General features: G+C 43.1%; 1 protein-coding gene across 15 annotated transcripts in view; it reads left to right on the top strand.

The window, feature by feature from the left end:
- The window catches only part of LOC122572843 (twitchin), a 79,035-nt gene that overhangs the window by 43,014 nt on the left and 12,085 nt on the right, over window positions 1–23,936 (top strand). For all 15 annotated transcript variants that reach the window (XM_043738394.1, XM_043738391.1, XM_043738467.1 and 12 more), the window contains 43 exons: window positions 4–129; window positions 547–691; window positions 1,008–1,147; window positions 1,247–1,391; window positions 1,491–1,632; window positions 1,999–2,123; window positions 2,204–2,557; window positions 2,874–3,080; window positions 3,457–3,765; window positions 4,180–4,770; window positions 5,015–5,320; window positions 5,643–5,945; window positions 6,047–6,331; window positions 6,516–6,827; window positions 7,134–7,436; window positions 7,529–7,810; window positions 8,211–8,510; window positions 8,726–9,028; window positions 9,304–9,891; window positions 10,054–10,356; window positions 10,617–10,918; window positions 11,260–11,845; window positions 11,993–12,267; window positions 12,392–12,698; window positions 12,844–13,725; window positions 13,947–14,246; window positions 14,436–14,717; window positions 14,850–15,149; window positions 15,274–15,576; window positions 15,911–16,369; window positions 16,571–16,693; window positions 16,784–17,671; window positions 18,012–18,314; window positions 18,400–19,281; window positions 19,428–19,683; window positions 19,852–20,177; window positions 20,377–20,679; window positions 20,903–21,287; window positions 21,375–21,580; window positions 21,690–22,150; window positions 22,251–22,785; window positions 23,141–23,335; window positions 23,449–23,932. In XM_043738394.1, the coding sequence (XP_043594329.1) occupies window positions 4–129; window positions 547–691; window positions 1,008–1,147; window positions 1,247–1,391; window positions 1,491–1,632; window positions 1,999–2,123; window positions 2,204–2,557; window positions 2,874–3,080; window positions 3,457–3,765; window positions 4,180–4,770; window positions 5,015–5,320; window positions 5,643–5,945; window positions 6,047–6,331; window positions 6,516–6,827; window positions 7,134–7,436; window positions 7,529–7,810; window positions 8,211–8,510; window positions 8,726–9,028; window positions 9,304–9,891; window positions 10,054–10,356; window positions 10,617–10,918; window positions 11,260–11,845; window positions 11,993–12,267; window positions 12,392–12,698; window positions 12,844–13,725; window positions 13,947–14,246; window positions 14,436–14,717; window positions 14,850–15,149; window positions 15,274–15,576; window positions 15,911–16,369; window positions 16,571–16,693; window positions 16,784–17,671; window positions 18,012–18,314; window positions 18,400–19,281; window positions 19,428–19,683; window positions 19,852–20,177; window positions 20,377–20,679; window positions 20,903–21,287; window positions 21,375–21,580; window positions 21,690–22,150; window positions 22,251–22,785; window positions 23,141–23,335; window positions 23,449–23,932 (14,912 nt within the window). The remainder of the gene's footprint in view (window positions 1–3; window positions 130–546; window positions 692–1,007; window positions 1,148–1,246; window positions 1,392–1,490; window positions 1,633–1,998; window positions 2,124–2,203; window positions 2,558–2,873; window positions 3,081–3,456; window positions 3,766–4,179; window positions 4,771–5,014; window positions 5,321–5,642; window positions 5,946–6,046; window positions 6,332–6,515; window positions 6,828–7,133; window positions 7,437–7,528; window positions 7,811–8,210; window positions 8,511–8,725; window positions 9,029–9,303; window positions 9,892–10,053; window positions 10,357–10,616; window positions 10,919–11,259; window positions 11,846–11,992; window positions 12,268–12,391; window positions 12,699–12,843; window positions 13,726–13,946; window positions 14,247–14,435; window positions 14,718–14,849; window positions 15,150–15,273; window positions 15,577–15,910; window positions 16,370–16,570; window positions 16,694–16,783; window positions 17,672–18,011; window positions 18,315–18,399; window positions 19,282–19,427; window positions 19,684–19,851; window positions 20,178–20,376; window positions 20,680–20,902; window positions 21,288–21,374; window positions 21,581–21,689; window positions 22,151–22,250; window positions 22,786–23,140; window positions 23,336–23,448; window positions 23,933–23,936) is intronic.

Here is a 23,936-nt window from a genome sequence, read left to right as displayed (position 1 = left end):
CAGAAACAGGAAAGTTTCCTCAAACCACTGGTGGACCAATATGCCAAGGAAGGCAAAGACAAGAAGGTGGTCTTCGAGGCGAACTTCTCGAAACCAAACTGCAAACCAAAATGGTTCTTCCGAAAGGACGTAAGTCTCTCGTTCTTTTTTATCCATTTATTCCGACAGCAATAAGCCTGTTATATTTGTTCATCGATTCGTTGTTCCAACATCATAGCGGTTTCGGTCGAAATTTGAAGAATTTGAATTTCAACACGTGCTTTGATACTTACGAACGTCGTCGTTTTAGTTTGCCCGGCGAATTAAGTTGCAACTTTATTCTCTGCCGTGGTATACGTTTCCACGACTCGAAAGGATACAATCAGTTACCTTCTAACTGTCTACAATGTAATAGCGTTTTATGAAAGATGGTATTGAACTAGCCTACACCGCTATGATCCTCTTGCGCCTAATTATTATTAAATAATTAATTGGCAAATAATAAAATAGATATTAATCGAGAGATTTATTCGGAAATGTTTAAAGAAATTTGCTTCTCCTATTTAGGAACTGTTCCCTTCGTCGAAATACAAGTTCAAGAACGAGGAAGATTGCTACCAACTGATTATTATGAATCCCAAGGTCGAGGATACCGGGAAGTATAAAATTGAAATTTCAGGTATCTCCAGCACAGCGTTCCTCAACGTCGAAGGTTAGTACGATTCGATGGATATTCGCGAACTGTGTACAAGGGCTAGTAGTATACGTAACGATACTTGTTCCAAAACCAAATAAGAGGACAGAGTTTGGTTTTTTCTTTCTTTTTTTTTTTGAAATTTGTATTTGTTTTTTAAATTTGTCAAGTCGTTGTCCTGCTCTTTGTCCTTTCTATATTTTCTATTCGTTCTTTTTTTCTCCTTTTTTTTATTAACATTCTATTTACCATTGATTCGATTATACTTGGACTATAAGTCACAATATATCATCTTGGCTAGAATGTATCGAGCTACTGATTTATTGTTACACAGAACCAGACCCAACTTACACATTCACGAAACCACTGGCTAAGAAAACAAGTGGTTACACTAAGCATGAAGTTTACATGGAATGTACAGTTAGCTCCAACCTCGCCCAAGTTTCGTGGTACAAAGGAAAAACGAAGTTGGAGGTGAAGCTTTTAAGATTACAATTTCATTTCTCGTACATCGTACAATTGAAAATACAAAATACGTAAAAAAAAAAAAAAACGATTAATTAATATCTCTAGGAGGGCGATACGTACAGTATGTCGAAGGACATGAACGGCGTTTGTCGATTAACCATAAAGAGCGCTACGCTTGAAGATAGCGGCGAGTACATTTGTAAGATTAACAAACAAACCGACAAGACTGAAACGGTTCTAACTATAGTTGGTATGTTTTAATCTAGGAGAACGTTATCCTAGATATTTTATAAACTCTGGCGATCGATGATGTTTGCAAATTCTAAAATATCCCCTTCCTTCCATGCAGAGTATCCTTACAAGTTCGTAAAGGTGCTCAAGTCCCAGCAGATCGTAGAAAAGGAAACGTTAACGCTTGTCTGCGAGTTGGACGACGCTGGTGGCGAAGTGAAATGGTTCAGAGGTGACCAGGAGATTGTACCTGACAAGAGGTAATGACGTCGTTTGAGATTTGATCTCCTCCATCCTTTCGAAATCGAATTCCCTTGAGCTGCGGAGCAAATGTTCCGCGTATCAATTATTATAACGACGATAAATACTGATTAAAAAATTATACCGACAATATACGCGAACGTAGACGTTCTGTAATTTCTGATCTTCCCGCAAGAAAGATACAACGTGCTAGAATCTAAAACTAATTTTACCAAGAGCGAGTACAAGTACGTTTATCCCTCGGTTAATTAACAACATTAAGATCGAATTGTGGAATTAACATAAATTAAATACACGTATAGTCTTCGTCGTTTTGCTTCTCGTAGACGTAGAATTTTAATAGAGATACTGTTAATATCGTACAGGGTACAGATCAAGGAAGAGGGCAGAAAGAGGAAGCTCATCATCAAAGACGCGAAAGTCACAGATGCCGGTCAATACTCGTGCGTGAGCAACGCTGACAAGACTGAAGCCGAAATAGTTATAAACTGTAAGTTGACCTAGCACCGGAAAGATTGTATAAGACCTATGGATCGGATGTTACATTAATTTAATAACCAAACTCCTCAGATGCGAACCGATTCAACAAGAAGTTGAAGGATACGGTGGCAGTGGAAAGGGAAAAATTGGTACTGGATGTGGAACTTCAAGATCAGACCGCACCTGCCATCTTCTTGTTTAATGGCCAAAAGATCGAACCCAGTGAGAGGATCGAGATCAAGAACTTGGGCGGTGGAAAGCATCAGCTAGTCTTCAATAGGCTAGAAATGAGCGATGACGGTGAAATTACGTGTGAGAGCGGACAGTTAACGAGCAGCTGTAAACTGACGGTAAAGAAGGGCGAGAGCAAACCGATCGTTGAAATCCCCGATAAGGTCGAAGGTCCTTGCAGCCAACCACTCGTGTTCGTTGTTCCTTACAAGAGTAAGTTTCGTTCATTCCTTGTTACGAGCTGATTTGATCCTTTCGAAACACACGTATACTTCCATTCCAAGCAATTATAGCGATTTAATCTGCAATTATAGCAATTTAACGATCTTCTTAAAAGTTACCTTTGAATGTATCGTACTATTAGACTCGTAAGTAATTAGAAACCGAGATCGCGAGGAATAATTTATTGCTACTTGATCCCCATTTGCTGCGATTGGGAAATGCTAATTTTTATCATGTAGATACGTCGATATATCGATGTTCGTTCATCGAAGCGATCGTCTTCTAAAACTATTGTTCTCGTCCACAGTCGAAGGAACGAAACAGAGCCAGGTAGAAGCTAAACTGATGAAAGATGGCAAACCATTGCCGTTGAAGGATGTAGAAATAGTTGTAGGTGAAGACAAGATCACGTTCAAGATCAAGAAACCTTCTCATGACCAATCTGGAATTTATCAAGTAAAGATCGGTAACAGCCAAGGGGAGGAAGTCCGCGATGTGAATATTAACATGCAAGGTAAACCGACCTTTGATCGATCATTTCTATCCCGGAACCGGTACTATTGCTCAGACGTGTTCTGTTCGTTTCTTGCAAAGTTATTTTACCGTCCACTAAAACACTTTTCACTGTACACTAAAACAATGGAATATGGTACAGAAATGTTTAATTTTAGACAAGATTGATTCTTACTCGTTTCTTCATTCTCCAATCTGTATAAAAAGAGAAACCTAATTTTTCGACTTCCTACAGTGTCTTCTACCATCTTCACCCTGAAAACTTTGCAGATCGTCGCTCTCAACTTTGGTGTACCATTTCACTCGCCTCTGTCCCAGCGACGAACAATAACCCTGCCATTCGTTGTAACTAACTTAATCGTTCAAACCTCGTTTAGATGTACCAGCTCCGCCTACGGACGTTGACGTTACCGAGATCTTCCAAGACTCTTGCGTGGTTTCTTTCAAACCATCGAAAGACGACGGTGGATCGCCAATCACGCAATACGTGATCGAACGTCTCGACCTCAGCAAGAAGGCACAATGGGACAGTGTCGGCGAAGTTATGCCTGGCGAGAAATGCGTTTACAAAGTCAAAGACCTTGTAGCGAAAAAAGAATACAAATTCCGTATCAGAGCGGTGAACAAACTTGGCTCCAGCGAACCCGCGATGTTCGCCAAACCAGTACTCGCGAAAGATCCATGGGGTACGTATGAAATAGTTCGCTTTAAATCCGTAACTGGACAAACGGAATCTATGCAACGCTAGGAACTTTCGTCTTTGTGGTCATTTTGAGAGTATACGTCGTAAAACGTTGTATTGTCGATAAATGTATAACTTGATGTACGTGTCTCGCGATATCACCTTTTGTAAATTCCTGAATATTTCTGTCTACGTGGCGAAACGATCATCGAACCAGTTACGGGTCAATACGTTCAACGTAGATTTGATCACGGGATAAAATTATGTTTAGCATAAAATTAAGTTAAAGTTTTTAAACATTTTCTAAACTAGAATTTCTTGAAACTGCTACGTTTTCCAATCAAGATTTGTCAAGTATAGACAAGAACAAAAAATATGATGCTGACAAAATTATGAGAAAAGTAATTCTTGTCAACAGACGAGCCAGGTAAACCGACGGACGTGGAGGTGGTGGACTGGGACAAAGATCACGCCGACTTGAAGTGGACGAAACCAGAAAGCGATGGTGGAGCACCGATCACGGGCTACATAATCGAGTACAAAGAGAAGTTCGGTAAAGAATGGGTGAAGGGCAAAGAAATCGAAGGAGACGTAACGGCAGCTACCATCGACGGTCTGAAGGAAGGCACCCAATACGAATTCCGAATCAGAGCCGTGAACAAGGCCGGACCTGGTGCACCTTCAGACGCTACAAAACCAATTATCGCCAAATCCCGATTCGTCAAGCCGTACATCGTTGGCGATGGTTTGACCAATCTCATCATAAAGAAAGGACAAGTTATCAAATACGATATTAAATATGCCGGTGAACCCGAGCCGGAAGTCCATTGGTTCCTCGGACAAAAAGAAATTGTTCAGGATGCAGCGGAAAGAATCACGATCGATAAATATGAAAGGAACACGGTGCTTACTGTTAGAAAAACGACCAGACCAGATTCAGGCAAATACAAGCTGGTTCTGACCAACAGCTCTGGAACCTGCGAGAGCGTCGGTGACGTTGTTGTACTCGGTAGGTTTCTGTTTCTTCCCTTTTTACTCTGTCATGTCTTTCGATTTATGGCTGTAATAAATTCAACGGCTCAGAACTTTTGCTCATCCTTTTCGCTACCGCATAAATTGTTAAGATTCTTCAGGAAATGCTTCCAAGGAAGTTACAAAATAAAATAATAAATTATTCCATGCTATGTGTTCGTCGACGAACCACTTAGTATTGTTATGAACCTTCTACAAATCGTTTCTTCCTCTTTCCGCAGACAAACCGTCGAAACCAACTGGTCCGCTGAAAGTGGAAGAAGTCCGATCCGATCACATAACAGTGAAGTGGCAAAAGCCGGAAGACAATGGCGGTACCGATATTACCGGTTACGTTTTGGAAAAGATGGATATGGACACTGGACGATGGATCCCTGCCGGAGAAGTCGGACCAAACGATTTCTCCTTCACCTTCGGTGGCTTGACTCCGAAGAAGAAATACAAATTCCGCGTGAAAGCTGTGAACAAGGAAGGTGAATCCGAGCCACTGGAAGTCGACGAAGCTATTCTTGCCAAGAATCCATATGGTAAATAGAATCATTAATAGCTTACGAGGATGTTCAACGATGTTCACAGTTTTTATAATCGAAGCTTTCTCGAGTGTAAAGCACAGTTTTATGGAAACTCCTGCTGCTGCGACCGTCGTACATTTTTGCACGTTGGGCGCATTTTGCTCGTTTTATCGCCTTCAAGCTTTCCATAAATGCACTGATCAACATGTGGATCAATCACCGTTTTTCTTTTTATAAAGACGTGGTTCACACCTGGAAGCTCGTTTACGTTATCATATTACGGCCTCAAATCTCTAATATTTGCAATTCTTTAATCGCAACTCTTGGTTTCCGTTAGATGAGCCCAGCAAACCTGGTAAACCAGAAATCTTCGATTACGACAACGTCAGCGTATCCCTGAAATGGCAAAAGCCTGAGAGCGACGGTGGCAGGCCAATCACTCACTACACCGTTGAGATGAAAGACAAATTTGCGGTGGATTGGGTCGAGGTAACGAAAACCGCTGACGCCACTCCGGAAGTGAAGGTCGAAGGCCTGAAAGAGAAAATGATTTACCAATTCCGAGTTCGTGCTCATAACAAAGCAGGCGCGAGTGAACCCAGCGAACCTACCGACAGCCACCTCTGCAAACACAAGAACCGTAAGTTTTCGCTTTCATCGTACAAACGCTGTTCATAAGTATTCGAACGCTTCGGTCAATTTACCTTAATTTTATCATTGAATTTTATTATTGAATTTTAGTTAAACCAAGAATCGACAGAACCAACTTCAAATCCGTAATCATCAAGGCGGGACGTACGCACAAATGGTCTGTGGACATCATCGGAGAGCCACCACCAGAGATTAAATGGATTTGGAGGGATAACATCCCCCTAACCAACACGGAACGCATCAAGATCGATAACGTCGATTATCACACAGACTTTACGATCGTGAACGCGATGCGCAAAGACACCGGAAAATACACTCTCAAAGTGGAGAACGCTAACGGAACGGACGAAGAGACTGTCGAACTTACAGTTCTCGGTAAATTCCGTCCATTCTTAGAATACAGTTATAGTCTATCGGAAAAGTCGACAGACGTTCTTATTTAATTATCTTATTCAGCTCTTGATTACTTTCGCAAGAACATAAGAGATCGCGAAGAAAATTTGTAAATGTGTAGCCGAGTGTCCACAGGACAGTTAATAGAGTTGCTTTTGTTACGCAGGCAAGCCAGAAGCACCGAAGGGTCCGTTAGAAGTGACGGACATTACAGCAACCTCGGCCAAGGTGAAATGGGAAAAACCAGAAGACGACGGCGGTGTCCCGATCAAAGAATACGAGATCGAAAAATTGGACACGAAAACTGGCAAATGGGTCAGAGTGGGAAAAGTTCCAGGCAATGCACCGAATACGGAATTCGAGGTGACTGGATTAAATCCAGGAGGCGAGTACAAATTCCGCGTTACAGCTGTCAACGACGAAGGTGATTCCGAACCACTTGAGAGCGAACGTCCGATCATCGCCAGAAATCCATATGGTAGGCATGAAAGCTGCGATTCAAAGCGAAACGCAGAGTACAAGAGTACTATATCGATGTGTCTTGATTATATTTTTGAAATTCTTATATTTGAAAAGAGAGGAAATATAGGAGAAACGAAGATAATAAATTCTAATATAAACTCGTTGGCAAAGCATGATGAAAACGATGAAAATGAAAAACACTGTGATATTTATATTTTCTTTGATATATCTTTGAGATCTGACAGTAAAAGAACAGTAGAATGATCAGAACGTATAATTGGTCGCAAAATCTTTCACACCAATTTCTACCGATAATTTCTAGACGAACCACATAAACCTGGAACACCTGAGATAACCGACTACGACAATGAGTCCATAAGTTTGAAATGGACTGCTCCGGACTTCGATGGTGGTGCACCGATCGAGAAGTACATCATCGAGAAGAAAGATCGTTATAAACCAGACTGGGAAAAAGCGATGGAGGTACCTGGAAATCAACTGGAGGCCAAGGTAGGCGATCTGAAGGAGCGAGGAGAATATCAATTCAGGATTATTGCTGTAAACAAAGCCGGACCATCTCCGCCATCGGACGCCTCGAAGATGCAGATATGCAAACACAAATCCCGTAAGTATTCCATTCCTATTTGATACTACTATACTTTATGATATCTAGTTCTTTCAAACCTTTCATCGAAACTCTGTCTTCTTTTGTAATAGTGAAACCGAGAATCGATCGTACAAACTTGAAGCCTATCACCGTACGAGCTGGCAAACCAATCAAATACGACGTGGACGTTCGCGGTGAACCACCTCCAGAAATCACCTGGTATCACAAGAACCAAGAAGTTAAAACTGGCGAAAATATCGAAATCGTCAATGTCGATTACAACACAAAACTTAGTATTACCGATAGCGTGCGTAAGAATACTGGAGTGTGGAAGATCAAGGCTGTAAACGCACACGGCGAAGACGAAGCCGAGGTCGAAATTACCATACTTTGTAAGTTTAACTTTGATGTCCGATCATTAACGATACAACTTTATGAAACATTCCTTATAGAAGAAAATTATTGTAAACTGACAAAAGATATGCCGAAGAAGTATCCAAAACTAGTGACTGTATTTCATCAGTAATGATTTGGACACGCTGCTAGTCTCAGTAATTCACCAGTGTTCACCAGTACTAACTAACTTTAATTATTAACCATTAGAAAATAATCTAAATTGCTGGAAGATAAGTGATACCAGCTACCAGAATTCAGTAATACGTTATTCAGAAACTCTGGTATATTACTTAGAACGCGATAATCTTTCTCCTTAACGAATGATAGTATCTGTTTATATATGACAATACCTGATAATACGTAACGCGCAATATACATGACCATAAATGTTAATAGCGTCTCCTGGAAAACCGGAGGGTCCTCTTAAAGTGTCCGATGTCACGAAGAGCGGTTGCAAATTGAAATGGGGAAAACCGGAAGACGACGGTGGTAAACCTATTACTGGGTATGTAGTGGAGAAACTCGACAAATCCACCGGAAGATGGGTCCCGGTTGGACGCACTTCAGATACCGAAATGGACGTTAAAGGCCTCCAAGAAGGTCACGAATATGAATTCCGAGTGAAAGCGGTTAACGAAGAAGGCGAATCCGAACCATTGGTCACTGATAGCACGACCCTTGCAAAGAATCCTTATGGTAAGACGATACTTTATACTTCACATTTCACACAATGCTGTAGATTGATCATCTTTAATCATTAATTTGTTATTAGTATATTCGTATATTCTAATAGAATGCGTGCATTGTTAACACAAACCAATCAAAGTATCATCAACATTCTGACATAGTAGACATTCATAGGGTATTTTCAAACGAATGATACAAAAATTGATCATCTGAACAATTTTTAGACGTATCTAGTAAGCCTGGTGTACCAGAGTTGGAAGATTGGGACGTGGATCGTGTCGATCTGAAATGGGAACCGCCAAAAGATACGGGAGGTGCACCTATTACGGGTTACATAATAGAAATGAAAGAGAAACCATCGACAAATTGGGTAGAAGCTACCGTAACTCAATCACCGCAACCGAAGGGGCGCGTCACAGGCCTTAAAAAGGGCTCTGTTTATCAATTCCGTGTGCGTGCCGTTAACAAAGCTGGACCATCCGAACCAAGCGACTCAACCAAGCCACATGTTGCAAAGGCGCGATTCTGTGAGTATCTTTCAGCAATGTCTTCATCGATAAATCTAATCTCTTAATTAGATTGCGAATGATTCTGCAAATGTATAACGATTATTACCGATAAAAACTGTTCATTGTAACGTTCATCTCATATCGCATTTATATATCTGCACATGTATCGTAGATATCGTTCGATACGTTGAACTTAAATTCAACATATTGCTGATATATTTTGAATATTTGCATTTGCAATCTGCTCATTACGGTAGATTCGGAGATTTTACTGTTTAATTTTCGATTTTCAGTGAAACCACACATCAACCGTGACAAATTGCAAACGATCAAAGTGAGAGCCGGTCAAACGGTGAAACTGGAAGTCGACATCGAAGGTGAACCACCACCAACCGTCACCTGGAGCTTCGGTGGTGCCGAGCTGCAAACCGGGGCCAACGTGAAAATCGATAACGAGGATTATCTGACGAAGATTCAGTTGACCAACACTAGTCGCAAGCTCAGTGGCAAATACACCATCAAAGCTGTGAACGATTCCGGACAGGACGAGGCTGACGTTGAAATTATGATTCTCGATAAGCCTGGAAAACCGGAAGGTCCGTTGGAAGTGACAGATATTCACAAGGAGGGATGCAAATTGAAGTGGAACAAACCGAGAGACGACGGTGGTTTGCCACTGTCTAATTACTTGGTGGAGAAAATGGATACAACTACAGGTCGATGGGTATCCGCTGGGATGGTTGATCCTGAAAAAACGGAGATCACTCTTACCGGTTTGGAACCTGGAAAGAGATACGAGTTCCGCGTCAAGGCTGTAAACGAGGAAGGAGAATCCGAACCTTTACAGACAGATGTTCCCATCGTCGCTAAAAATCCTTATGGTATGAAGAATTGCTTGGAAAATTTTACATTTTAATTTCTAACGGTGATTAGATAACCTGGTTGTTTCTTCTCCGGGTTTCGATCGTATTTTTAATTGCTAAAATTAGGTAATTAGCTTTCTGAGAGATGCGTCGTAACAACGCTTAAACTTGAACCTTCAGATCCACCTGCTCCGCCTGGTCTACCAGAGATCATCGATTGGGCCGAGAACATGGTGAAACTGAAGTGGGAGCCGCCAATTCGAGACGGCGGTGCACCTATCACAGGATACATAATCGAGATGAAAGATAAGTTTGGTACCGCCTTTGTAAAGGCTGCAGAGGTCGATGGACCAGTTTGCACAGGAACAGTGACCCGACTAGAGGAAGGAAATCAATATCAGTTCAGAGTTCGAGCAGTAAATAAGGCCGGTCCTGGTGAACCTAGCGAGGCTACCAATCCTCACACTGCCAAGGCTCGTTGGCGTGAGTGTAATCTTAATATTATTCGAATTAAATATTTTACGATTATAGTAAAATTCCACTTGAACTTAAACTTATCTGAGGAAAATACAATGGTCACCATTACGCGTTATTTTTGCTGATATCAAAAATGCTAAAGATCGCTTAGTATCTATGGAATTATACATATAATAATTAACATAATAAAAAACATCACGGAACAGGAATTGCTAGTCGATGAGTTAATGGAGCAATAACTAAAATTTCGTATCGTCCCGTTACAGTGAAACCATTCATCGATCGTACCAATTTGCAACCGATAACTGTAAAAGTTGGTCTCACCGTAACCTTGGACGTGAATATCATTGGTGAGCCACCACCAAACGTAACTTGGTACTTTAAAGAGAAAGAACTTAAGTCGGACGATACGATCCGTATCGACAACATTGACTACAATAGCAAATTCTTCATCCTGAAGACTAAGAGGGCTCATACCGGAAAATACGTAATTAAAGCGAAGAACGAAGTAGGCGAGGACAGTGCCGATGTCGAAATAATCGTCATCGGTAAACCAAGCAAACCAAAAGTACGTATTTTATTGAAAACATTTCTACATTTCCATCCCCTGTTTGCACAGCAGGGTATAAAGTAAGAATTTGTAATACAATTTCGTAGAAATTATTAGAACTACGAATACCTATCTGGCATTATTGAGATCACAATAATTCGGCATCGTAATAAGTAATATTCGAATTCATTCAATGAAAACCCCTTATTTAGAGTTAGCTGTAACCGTACACGAATTCGATAGTAAAGCATAATTCTAAATTTAAAGAATCAGACTCTTTCGAAAAGCTGCGAATAAATTATATTCCTTAAAAATTGCAAGACTTCTAGCCAGTGAATAATTGCCATTTTGCGTTACAGGGTCCTCTAGAAATCTCCGACGTGAATAAACACGGTTGCAAATTGAAATGGGAGAAACCCGACGACGACGGCGGTGTGCCAGTCGAATACTATGAGATCGAGAAGTTGGATCCTCTTACCGGACAATGGATTCCTTGTGCGAAATCCGTGGAACCGGAAGTTACGGTAACCGGACTCCAGGAAGGCAAGCCGTACAAATTCCGTGTGAAAGCGGTAAATCGCGAAGGTGAATCCGACGACTTGGAAGCGGACAAGTCTATCATAGCCAAAAATCCGTTCGACGAGCCTGGCAAACCTGGTCGTCCAGAAATCAGAAACTGGGACAAAGACTTCGTTGACCTTGAATGGACAGCACCGAAAGACGATGGCGGTGCTCCGATTGAGAAATATATCGTGCAGATGAGAGACAAAGAAGGACGGCAATGGATAGACGTTGCTAATGTTCTTGGGGATCGTACTACTGCCAAGGTCACCGATGGCATCGAGGAAGGTCACGAATACGAGTTCAGAGTAGTTGCTGTCAATAGAGCCGGACCCAGTGAACCCAGCGATACCTCGAAGAGCGTTGTGGCTAAACCGCGATTCTGTAAGTGTATAGGTCATAGTATACTGTCTCACGGCTAAACTCATTCAAGGAAATTCGTAGAAGCTTGTGTTCTTGTCTTCCCTCCTATCAAATTTCCTATATATTGTCTGATACTGATAAATTCTTTTTCATTTTCATCGCGTAAAGTGGCACCACGTATCGATCGCAAAAACCTACAGAAGAAGATTATGCGAACGGGACAAATGTTACGAATCGAAGCAGATATACAAGGTGAACCACCACCAGTCATTACTTGGAAGCTCAAGGACGCTGTGCTTAAGAGCATGGACCGTCTTAAGATCGAAAATGAAGACTATCATACCACCTTCATTATAAGCAAATTACAAAGATCGGATGGTGGAACTTACACTGTTATTGCCAAGAACGACAGCGGTACCGATCAAGTCGATGTCGAGCTCCAGGTACGTTAAGTTTTGAGTAGCGTACATAGATAGATAGATAGAGAGAGAAAGAAAGAGAGAGGGAGAGAGAGAGAGAAAACTTGTAAAAAGAAAAGAACAAACGATAAATTATTTTTCCTTCCAGGTATTGAGCAAACCTGGCAAACCAAAGGGACCGCTCGAGGTGTCAGACGTGACCGCAGAGGGATGCAAATTGAAATGGGACAAACCCGACGACGACGGTGGCGAGCCAGTCGACCATTATGTCATTGAAAGGATGGACGTTGATACCGGAAGGTGGGTACCTTGTGGCACGAGCAAGACTCCAGAAGCAGACATCACCGGCCTCAACGAAGGCAAAGACTACATGTTCCGCGTGAAGGCTGTCAATTCCGAAGGTGAATCCGAACCATTGGAGACAGCGATTCCAACCACTGCCAAGAACCCTTACAGTAAGTAGATGCTATTTCAACTTCGGTATACTGCGGATTCTTAAGCTTTTCTGCTTAAATTCGTACCACCATGATACACAATAGCTTCTCTGTCAAATTTCTGGCCATTCGAAACAACTTTCATAATCTTGCTGTGTTATCGTAGCCGAGCCAGACGCTCCAGGCAAGCCGGATCTAAAGGATTGGTCGAAGCACCACGTAGACCTAAAGTGGAAAGCGCCAAAGAAGGATGGCGGTGCGCCGATCGAGAAGTACATCATCGAAAAGAAAGATCAGTACGGCAAATGGCAGAAGGCGGCTGAAGTTCCTGGAAACAAAACAGAGGGCAGAGTCGAGGATCTCGTCGAAGGACAGAAGTATCAGTTCCGTGTGAAAGCGGTGAACAAAGGTGGTCAGAGCAAACCCAGTGAACCAAGCGACAGTCTAGTAGCCAAGGATCGTTACGCAGCGCCGAAGATCGATCGTACGAACTTGAAAGATCTAACGATCAAAGCTGGCACTCACATTCGATTAGACGTGAAAGTTACCGGTGAACCACCTCCAACGAAAACATGGTTCTTGAACAAAGCCAAACAGGAGTCTGCTGGCGCGGTGACCATCGAATTGGAAGATTACAAAACCAAGTTCTTGGTATCATCAGCTAGCAGAGCTCACACTGGCACGTTGACGCTGAAAGCAGAGAACAGCTCTGGAAAAGATGAAGCGTCGATCGAGATTTTGGTCTTGGACAAACCTAGCAAACCAGAAGGCCCGCTTAAAGTATCCGACGTGCACAAAGAAGGATGCACACTGAAATGGAGTCCACCCCTGGATGATGGTGGCACGCCGCTGGATCATTACGTGGTCGAGAAAATGGACACGGAGACAGGAAGGTGGATTCCAGTGGGACGCACGAAGGAACCTACTATGGTAGTGGAAAATTTGGTACCCGGTCAGGAATACAAGTTCCGAGTTAGCGCTGTGAATGCTGAAGGCGAATCGGAACCTTTGGAAACTGAACACGGAATCGTAGCCAAGAATCCCTTCGGTTAGTATTTCAAACATTTATTGATTTATGATATTAATCGTATATTTGTTATAATTCGTTGTATTTTTTATTTTAACGTCGATTTTCTTTACCGACGTTCGATAATGATCGTTTAAATTTAAGTTTCGAAACAATCCGAAGTGTTTCAAAGCACATCGTTGTATTCTCGAAATTAAAAGAAGAAAAAAGACTGAAGACGAATCGCCACATTCGTTTTATAGACGAACCTGGACCGCCTGGTCGACCAGAGGCAACCGATTGGGACAAGGATCACATAGACCTAAGATGGACTCCACCCTTAACCGATGGTGGATCTCCAATCACTGGATACATAATTGAGAAGCGCGAGAAAGACAGTCCACGATGGATAAAGGCTTGCGAAACCGGACCTGATTGCAAAGGACGCGTCGATAATCTCGACGAGGGTGTCGAGTACGAGTTCCGCGTGAAAGCTGTTAACATTGCTGGTCCCGGTGAACCATCCGAAACCAGCAAACCGATTACAGCCAAGAGTCGACGACGTAAGAATTTTTCTAATTTTTATGCAATTGGTCGAGTCGCGTAGAAGCCACACTGATCAATTCCGTATAAAAATGTTGAACGCTAATCACATACTCGGTTAAAAACAGGTTAGATCAGTTTGACTCCTAAGAGACTGAATTATCGATCGTCTCGACTGAAGTATCGATTAATCGATTGTTCTCCAACAGTTGCACCTAAGATCGACAGGAAGAACTTACGCGACATCACAGTACGCGAGAACGAAGGATTCCACTTCGATGTGAAAATCATCGGTGAACCACCGCCAGATGTTACATGGGTTCTCAACAACAAGAGCATTCAACAAACAACGTTCCGCAGGATACAAAACGTTCCATACAATACCAAATTCTTTAACGACAAACCCGAACGAAAAGACAGCGGCATTTATAAGATCACAGCTGTCAATCAGTATGGATCTGACACTGCGGAAGTCGAAGTCACCGTTGTCTGTACGTGTTCATTAATTTGTGTTGTTTCGAATTAGAGTCGAGCGTTATTCCGATAAATATCGTCTCGAATAAATACTTATCTAAATTTGTATAAACTTGCGTGACTTACTTACGCCTATGGTTCTTTCGCAGCTAAACCTGCCAAACCAGAAGGACCACTGGAAGTGTCCGATATTCACGCAGAAGGATGCACGCTCAAGTGGAAAAAACCAAAGGACGACGGTGGAGAACCCATCGAGGGATACCTCGTGGAGAAATTCGATCCAGACACTGGTGTTTGGTTACCAGTCGGTAAGACGACAGGGCCGGAAATGAAGGTGGAAGGACTGACACCTGGACACGAATACAAGTTCAGAGTGAAGGCGCTTAACAAAGAAGGAGAATCGGAACCACTGGAAACATTCAGCTCGATCGTGGCGAAAGATCCGTTCAGTAAGTGAAATTATTGGATTCTAATTGCCCGTAAAGTAAACATTCCATTCTGCAACGATACAGACGAACGAACGAATGAGCTTAGAAGCCCCGCAAGAAATTTAACAGCGACAATTTCTTTCAGCTGTACCAAGTCCTCCTGGTGCGCCGGAACCAGTCGATTGGACCGCCAACCAGGTTGAGCTTACATGGAAAGAACCGGTCAGCGATGGTGGATCACCCATTACCGGCTACATCATCGAAAAGAAAGACAAATACAGTACAATGTGGGAAAAGGCTTTGGAAATCGAAGTACCGACCACGAAGGGTCTTGTTCACGGGCTCATCGAGGGTAACGATTACCTGTTCCGCGTGATAGCTGTGAACAAAGCCGGACAGTCAGAGCCTAGCGATACCAGCAAGACGTTCACCGCTAAACCACGCTATCGTAAGTATTTCGTTATTAATTTCAATGCACTAACGTTACTTTACATTATTCAATAACGTTACGTTTTCACGTTACCTCGTTATCGATTTAACGAAGTGTATCGAGTTTCGAAGAATCTATCTTTCAACGATCGTGGCAACGATCCAACTTACCATCGCCTTGCATCCCTGAGACAAAAGAAGCAGTATCCTCGTCGCAAATATAATATCATACATAATTTTCGGATAGACATCATTAACGATAACGCACCCAATGCTCTATAAATAATCATCAGTGAAATCGATTTTTGGCACTTGATCGAGCGATCGCTTACATATAAATTTCATTTCGACAGTGGCACCCAAGATCGATCGGCGTAATCTGCGTGACGTTACTCTGTCGGCTGGTTCGTTACTGAGATTCGACGCTAATGTGATCGGTGAGCCTCCACCACACATCGAGTGGCGATACGGAGCTATTCCTCTGCATTCCGATAGGAAAGTGCAGATAGACAATTCCGATTATAGCACCAAATTCAGCATTCGTCCTGTGTCGCGCGACGACAGCGGCGATTACAGTGTCACAGCCACCAATTCCTCTGGAAGGGATTCTGTCACCATACAAGTCACAGTCACGGACAAACCAATGCCACCGGAAGGTCCGCTTCAAGTAACGGATGTTCACAAAGAGGGATGCAAGTTGAAATGGAAGAGACCGAAAGACGATGGCGGCACCCCGATCGAGTACTATCAAGTGGACAAAATGGATCCAGAGACTGGATGCTGGGTGCCTTGCGGTCGATCTACCGAACCTAGTAAGTCCCATAATTATTTTAGATTATATATTTATAATTTTAACCATGTAATTGAGAGGCATTCTTTTAAAAAGTCGCTTCCCCGAAGCTTGCATTTCATAAATCGATGTTACACGTACAATTCTTAATACTATAATCATGTTATACAGAAATATCGTTGTAATGTCAGATAAACGAATAAACTTTCTTGTGTTTCAATAGACCTGGAGGTAAGTGGACTGACACCGGGCAAAGAATATCTGTTCCGAGTTAGCGCGGTAAATGCCGAGGGAGAGTCTAAACCTCTGGAAGCGGAACAAACGATCATAGCTAAGAATCCATTCGGTGAGTAACCAAAAATTTATCTGCTTGCAACGTTAGCGAGGTCGTTCGTCGTCGACATTTTTAATTACGTTTATTATTGTAAATTCTTAGACGAACCAGATAAGCCAGGCGATCTGCGTGTCACCGATTGGGACAAGGACCACGTCGATCTCGCATGGACACCGCCAGCGAACGACGGTGGCTCGCCTATTACCGGCTACATAATCGAGAAGAAAGACAAATACGGCGAATGGGAGAAGGCCGTAGAGGTACCAGCGGATGAAACGTCAGCCACTGTCCCTGACTTGATAGAAGGCCAGCCTTACGAGTTCCGCGTGCGTGCCGTAAACAAGGCTGGCCCTGGCGAACCTTCGGATCCGACGCCAACGATCATTGCCAAGCCGCGAAACCTAGCACCGAAGATCGATCGTACGAATTTGGTAGAGGTCAGAATCAAAGCTGGTCAAAACTTCAGCTTCGACGTGAAGGTTTCGGGTGAACCTCCTCCAACCACGAAATGGATGTTGGGAAAGCGCGAGGTGCGACCGACAGAGCGTATAAAAGTAAAACACGTGGATTACAACACGACTCTCAGCGTGAGAAATGCTACCAGAGCGGAATCTGGAAGATACACTATCACCGCCGAGAATATAAATGGCATGGACGAAGCAGTTGTTAAGGTAACGGTTCTGGACAAACCGAGTCCACCTCAAGGACCGCTCAGAGCATCTGACGTGCACGCGGAAGGATGCAAATTATCGTGGAAACCACCGGAAGACGACGGTGGCCAACCAATCGACAAATACGTCGTGGAAAAGATGGACGAAGCGACTGGCCGCTGGGTACCTGCAGGAGAGACGGACGGACCGCAGACTTCGTTGGAGGTTGAAGGGCTTACGCCAGGTCATAAGTACAAGTTCAGAGTCCGCGCTGTTAATAAGCAAGGCAAATCGGAACCGCTCACGGCTATGCAGGGCATCGAAGCGAAGAATCCATTCGGTGAGTGTGAGCTTTCATTCGATATTTTACGCAGGTTCGTAATCTCATGAATGGAAGTAAAGAAATATTAGGTAGTTCCATGAGAAATTCATTCATAGTGGCTACAATAAGTACTTGTACGCCATTGTCTTTATTGTACCGTTTATACATCAATTGATTAGATTCAAGTATATTAAGTTTCGTATTATTTTGCATATAAAGAGTATGATGTTAATTCTTCAGAAATTCTTCAGATTTTATTTCTTTACTTGTTTTTATAAGGATATAAATTTACGTAAAAATCTACAATCTCGTTATACCTTGGTTCGTTTCTTTTACTAAAAATAATTATTATCTTTAGACGAGCCGGGAAAACCTGGCACCCCGACCGTCAGCGACTACGACTCGGACTTTGTCGAACTTCAATGGGATCGTCCGCAAGAAGATGGTGGTTCACCTATTACTGGTTACATCATAGAGAAACGAGACAAATATAGTCCTACCTGGGAGAAATGCGCAGAAGTCGAGGGTGACGTAAATCGTGGAAGAGTGCCCGATCTCGTGGAGGGCACGCATTATGAATTCCGCGTTAGGGCTGTTAACAAAGCTGGCCCCGGTGAACCCTCTGACGCTTCTAAATCTCACTTGGCTCGACCTAAGAACCGTAATTATCTCTTTATCTCTTTTCTTCCCCTCCCCCTCCCCCTCATTAATGGTATATATGTCGATAAAAAAATGTTCATTTTCAGTTGCACCGAAGATCGACAGGAAGTACATGCTGGACGTGAAAGTGAAAGCCGGTGGCTTCTACGACTTCGACGTTCCTGTTATCGGCGAACCGCCACCAACCAAACAATGGTCGCTGAAGGGCACGATACTCGTGCCGAGCGATCGCATCAAGATCATAAACGAAGACTACAACACCAAAGTTCGTGTGATCGAAGCGAAACGTTCCGATGCCGGCGTGTACACTCTGGAAGCGAAGAACATCAACGGCAAAGACAGTGCCACCTTAACTGTGAACGTCCTCGACATTCCAGCGCCACCGGAAGGACCTTTAAGGATCGACAACGTGACAAAGAACGGTTGCGACCTGAAATGGCGCCCACCGAAAGACGATGGTGGTTCAGAAATTCTATATTACCAGGTGGAGAAGATGGATACAGAGAACATGAGATGGGTGCCAGTAGCGGAAGCTTCCTCGACTTATGCACACGTGGATCACCTGATCGAAGGCCACGACTATCAGTTCCGTGTGCGTGCGGTGAACAAGCAAGGTGAATCGTTGCCGCTCACTGGCATGGATACCATTACTGCGAAAGATCCGTACGACAAGCCTGACAAACCTGGAACACCTGTTGCCACTGATTGGGACAAGGATCACGTCGACTTGGAATGGACACGACCGAAAAAAGATGGTGGTTCACCTATTACGGGATATATCATCGAAAAGAAACCTCGTTTCGGCACGTGGGAGAAGGCTTTGGAAATCGATGGAACTAAAACTAGCGCCAGAGTACCAGACCTCGTTGAAGGACAAGAATATGAGTTTAGGGTCATCGCTGTTAATAAAGCTGGTCCTGGCGAGCCATCCGAAGCTTCTTCCCCTATCGTCGCAAAACCACGTTTCCGTAAGTAAAGAATTCCTCTTTTCTTCTTTTTTCTGTGCAAAATGTACTTTCAAATTTCAAACACAACGTTCAAATTTAATTTTATTTAACTTTACTTAAGCTTATCTTCTGAACAAAGAGTATATGTATCATCATTTTTCTCACAGTTGCTCCATCCTTCGATCCACATGCACTGAGCGACTTGGTTGTTCGAGCTGGACAAAAGATCAGCTACATCATCCCTATCCAAGCATCGCCTAAACCTACGGCCACTTGGACCCTGGACGGAGAGGTGATTATGGCCGACTCTCGCCATGAGATGTACACTACTCATACCGAAACCACCTTTGAGATTCCATTCTCTGTTCGCTCTGACACTGGCCGTTACGCTCTCACTTTGGAGAACGAGCACGGGAAATTCAGGTAATTTCGAATCTGTGGTAACTAGAGTAAGTAGGTGCTTATGTAAATTCAAATTTTTATGACAAAGTAAGTGCCACTTAAGTGTAGTAGGACTCCGTTTATACGATCTCTACAACGAACTTCTGCTTAGTTTAGTGTAGTTAGCTAAAGCGAAATAAAATATTTCAGTTCGAGCGCCAGAGTCACCGTCCTCGACAGGCCATCACCACCACAGAAACCGCTCGAGATCAGCAAAATCACCAAGGAGGGTTGTCACTTGGCCTGGGGCCATCCATTGGACGATGGTGGCAGCCCCATTTTGCACTATATTATCGAAAAGATGGATCTGTCGCGAGGCACTTGGTCCGATGCTGGTATGAGCACGATATTGAGCCACGAAGTGGCACGACTGACGCATCGCAAGGAGTATCTCTTCCGTGTGAAAGCTGTCAACACCATTGGAGAATCCGATCCTCTCGAAGCACCAAAGAGTATCATCGCTAAGAATTTGTTCGGTTAGTGTTCGACTATGAACGATTCAAAGATTTCTAATTATTTATATCATAAAAAGTGGCTTATAAAACATCAATTATAGTAGAAAATTCCTTAAAATATGGAACGATTATTAATTACAAGGAAAACAAGGAGAAATCACACTCCAAAAGTTGTCGAGAAGTTTACAGATCTAATAAAAATACGATTTCGTATTTGTAGACGAACCCGACGCTCCTGGAAGACCACAGATCACAGACTGGGACAGAGATCACGTCGATCTGCAATGGCCAGCACCAAGCAGCGATGGTGGTTCTCCCATTACAGAATACATCGTCCAGAAGAAAGAAAAGGGTAGTCCATACTGGGTCAACGCGGTTCATGTCCCACCAAATCAGACAAATACAACTGTCCCTGACTTAACGGAAGGACAAGAATACGAATTCCGTGTAATTGCTGTTAACGCTGCTGGACAATCAGAGCCATCGGAGCCAAGCGATCTCATCACTGCCAAACCTCGTTACTGTGAGCATATTTTTACTGTATTCGTTATTTCTCGATTACGGATGATCATGCATTATTATTAAATGTTCTTTACAATACATATATAAAGAATGAAGCAAATCTCTATTTATATTCAATTTCTATTATGTATTCGCAAAAATATAAATTTGCATAAACATCCACAATCTAATTATTACTACGAACTATCTAAACATTTTATTAATAAAATAATTCAACGTTTTAGTGGCTCCAAAGATCAAGACGCCTTTGCAAGACATTCGAATCAAGGCTGGTCTCATCTTCCACGTCGACATCGACTTCGTCGGTGAACCGACTCCGGAGGTTACCTGGACCGTTGGAAGTCGCGATCTACTGACCACCGATAGAACAACTGTTACCTCGATCGGATATCATACCATTGTTCACACTGTTAACGCTCAAAGATCCGATTCCGGATTGTATCACTTGTTATTGAAGAACAGCAGCGGAATAGACGAAGGTAGCTTCCAAGTTATCGTTCTCGACAGACCTGGTCCACCAGAAGGTCCTCTGCAGTACGAAGAGATCACAAGCCAGTCGGTTACCTTGTCGTGGAAACCACCTAAAGATAACGGTGGTAGCGAGATCACGTGAGTACCGACGTCTTAAATTGACGATTTAAGTGAAACAAAGTGATAAGCGTAAAATAATACAACACTTTTTGCGATCCTTTTTAGTGGATACGTAATCGAGAAACGTGACTTGACCCATGGTGGTGGCTGGGTACCAGCTGTAACTCACGTCAATCCCAAGTATAATCACGCCACAGTACCGAGATTGCTGGAAGGCACGACTTACGAGTTCAGGGTATGCGCGGAGAATCTTCAAGGCCGCTCAGAACCTTTGACTACAGACCACTCGATCGTCGCCAAGAACCAATTCGGTAAATTCTCTGCTCTATCATCGGATATGTATACTACGCCTCATGAGTATTATTACACTTGCCGGATATATTTACTGGGAAACCCTAATAAATTGTTTGTTCTATTCAGTTGTGCCTGGACAACCTGGAAAGCCAGAATGTGTCGACGCGGACAAAGACCACATCAAGATCAAATGGTTGGCGCCGATCAGCAACGGTGGATCGAAGATTATCGGTTACGACGTGGAACGGCGCGATCGCGCAACTGGCCGCTGGTTGAAATTGACCAAAGAGCCAGCGAGATATGCTGAATATTATGACGACCATGTGACCGAGGGTCATCAATACGAATATCGAGTAACTGCTATAAACGCCGCTGGCGCGGGCAAACCTAGCGAAACGTCCTCCGTATTCATCGCGAAACCGATGAAAGAGAAACCGAAATTGAATTTGGACGCGCTGATTGGACGCAAGATCAAGGTGCGTGCCGGAGAACCCATCAATGTTAACATTCCATTGTCCGGAGCGCCAACTCCCACTATCGAATGGACCAAAGACTCGAAGCCTCTCCTCGAAACTCTTCGAATATCGGTAAGCAAATGGTTTACCTTTGGTTCAGATCTGTTGCGCATGAGTATCAATTCGTGCAAATCATTAATATCTCAACCGTTAATATTCTAATAACTTTCAGACCGAAACCAAGAGCGATCGCACGAATTTGTTGGTCGAAAAATCGGTCCGGGAAGATGGCGGTATTTACACAGTCACAGCGACGAACGAGCACGGAAAAGATTCAGCCGACATCGAGGTTATCGTGGTCGATAGACCAGGACCACCTCAAGGTCCCCTACAATACACTGGCACCACGCAGGAGTCCGTGTCCTTGTCCTGGAACAAACCTCTGGATGATGGTGGATCCGACGTCACCAACTACATCGTTGAGGTATCGGAGTATGGAGCCGATAACTGGCGTCAAACACCAGGATACTGTCCGAGAACAAGCTACACCGCCAAAGGTCTTACCGAGGGCAAGAAATACGTGTTCAGAGTGCGAGCTGAAAATATGTACGGTGTGTCTGAACCATTGGAAGGCAAACCAGTCGTCGCCAAGAGTCCATATGATCCACCAGATGCACCCAGTCAACCCGAAATCCTTGGATACACACCCAACAGCTGTAGTCTTTTGTGGAATCCACCGCTCAATACTGGCGGCAAGCCTATTACCGGTGAGATGTCATTCTTTTCATTTCTTCTATATAACTAAATATAATATAACCAAAGAAAGTGATCAAAATAGAGATCTGTTTCATTTGTTAAATATCATAACAAGTATACTATTTTGGATATTTTTTACAGTTTTGCATATTAGGAGCATTTTCGTACTTTCAAAATCCTAGTATTCTATGACACCTCTAATAAAAGACAAATACCATCTGCTCCTCCTGTTTGTAATTTTCTAATTAAATTACGTTCTGTTAAATTATTACTATATATGTATATATATATATATTATATATTAATTATTATATATATATATATTAATTTATATATAAATTTACCGATTAATTCTCCCGTCTACAGGATATTACGTGGAAAGACGAGAACGGGGTGGCGAATGGCTCAAAGTCAACAACTATCCAACTCCGAATACGACATTCACGGTGCAAGATCTTCACGAAGGATCTAAATACGAATTCAGAGTTATTGCCGTCAATGAAGCTGGACCTGGTAAACCCAGTAAACCGACTGAACCTATTACTGCTGGACATCAACGTTGTAAGTATAACAAAATGCTTACTCGTTTCTTTCCCGCCACGGTAACGATGCTTCGACAGATCGTCGAAAGATAAGCGATTGTTCTCATATTCTGATCATCCAATGTACTTTAGTGCGTCCTGATGCTCCCGAACCACCGAAGCCTGACAGGATAACGAAAGATTCTGTAACGTTGAGCTGGCGACCACCACGTAGCGACGGTGGTGCTAAGATCAGAGGCTACATCGTCCAAATGAAGCAGAGAGGTCAGGACGAATGGGACGACGTTAATGGCGCTCTGATACCAACCAACGTGTACACGGTACCGAAACTCACCGAAGGTGAGGAGTACCTCTTCAGAGTGATAGCAGTGAACGACGTCGGTAACAGCGATCCAAGCCGACCAAGTAATCCCATCGTTATCGAGGAACAACCCAACAAACCTGTCATGGACCTCGGGGGAGTTCGCGACATCACTGTTCGCGCTGGTGAAGACTTCTCCATTCACGTGCCTTACATTGGCTTCCCCAAGCCCACTGCCACATGGTTTGCTAACGATGTTATCAAGGATGAGACAGATCCGCGTGTACATCAACAATTGGGTGACGACTATGCTAGGTAT

This window comes from Bombus pyrosoma, linkage group LG2 (genome assembly GCF_014825855.1).
Source record: "Bombus pyrosoma isolate SC7728 linkage group LG2, ASM1482585v1, whole genome shotgun sequence".
Taxonomy (NCBI): Eukaryota; Metazoa; Arthropoda; class Insecta; order Hymenoptera; family Apidae; genus Bombus; species Bombus pyrosoma.
The sequence above is the reverse complement of the archived record's forward strand: the minus strand, read 5'-3'. Positions and strand labels throughout refer to the sequence as shown.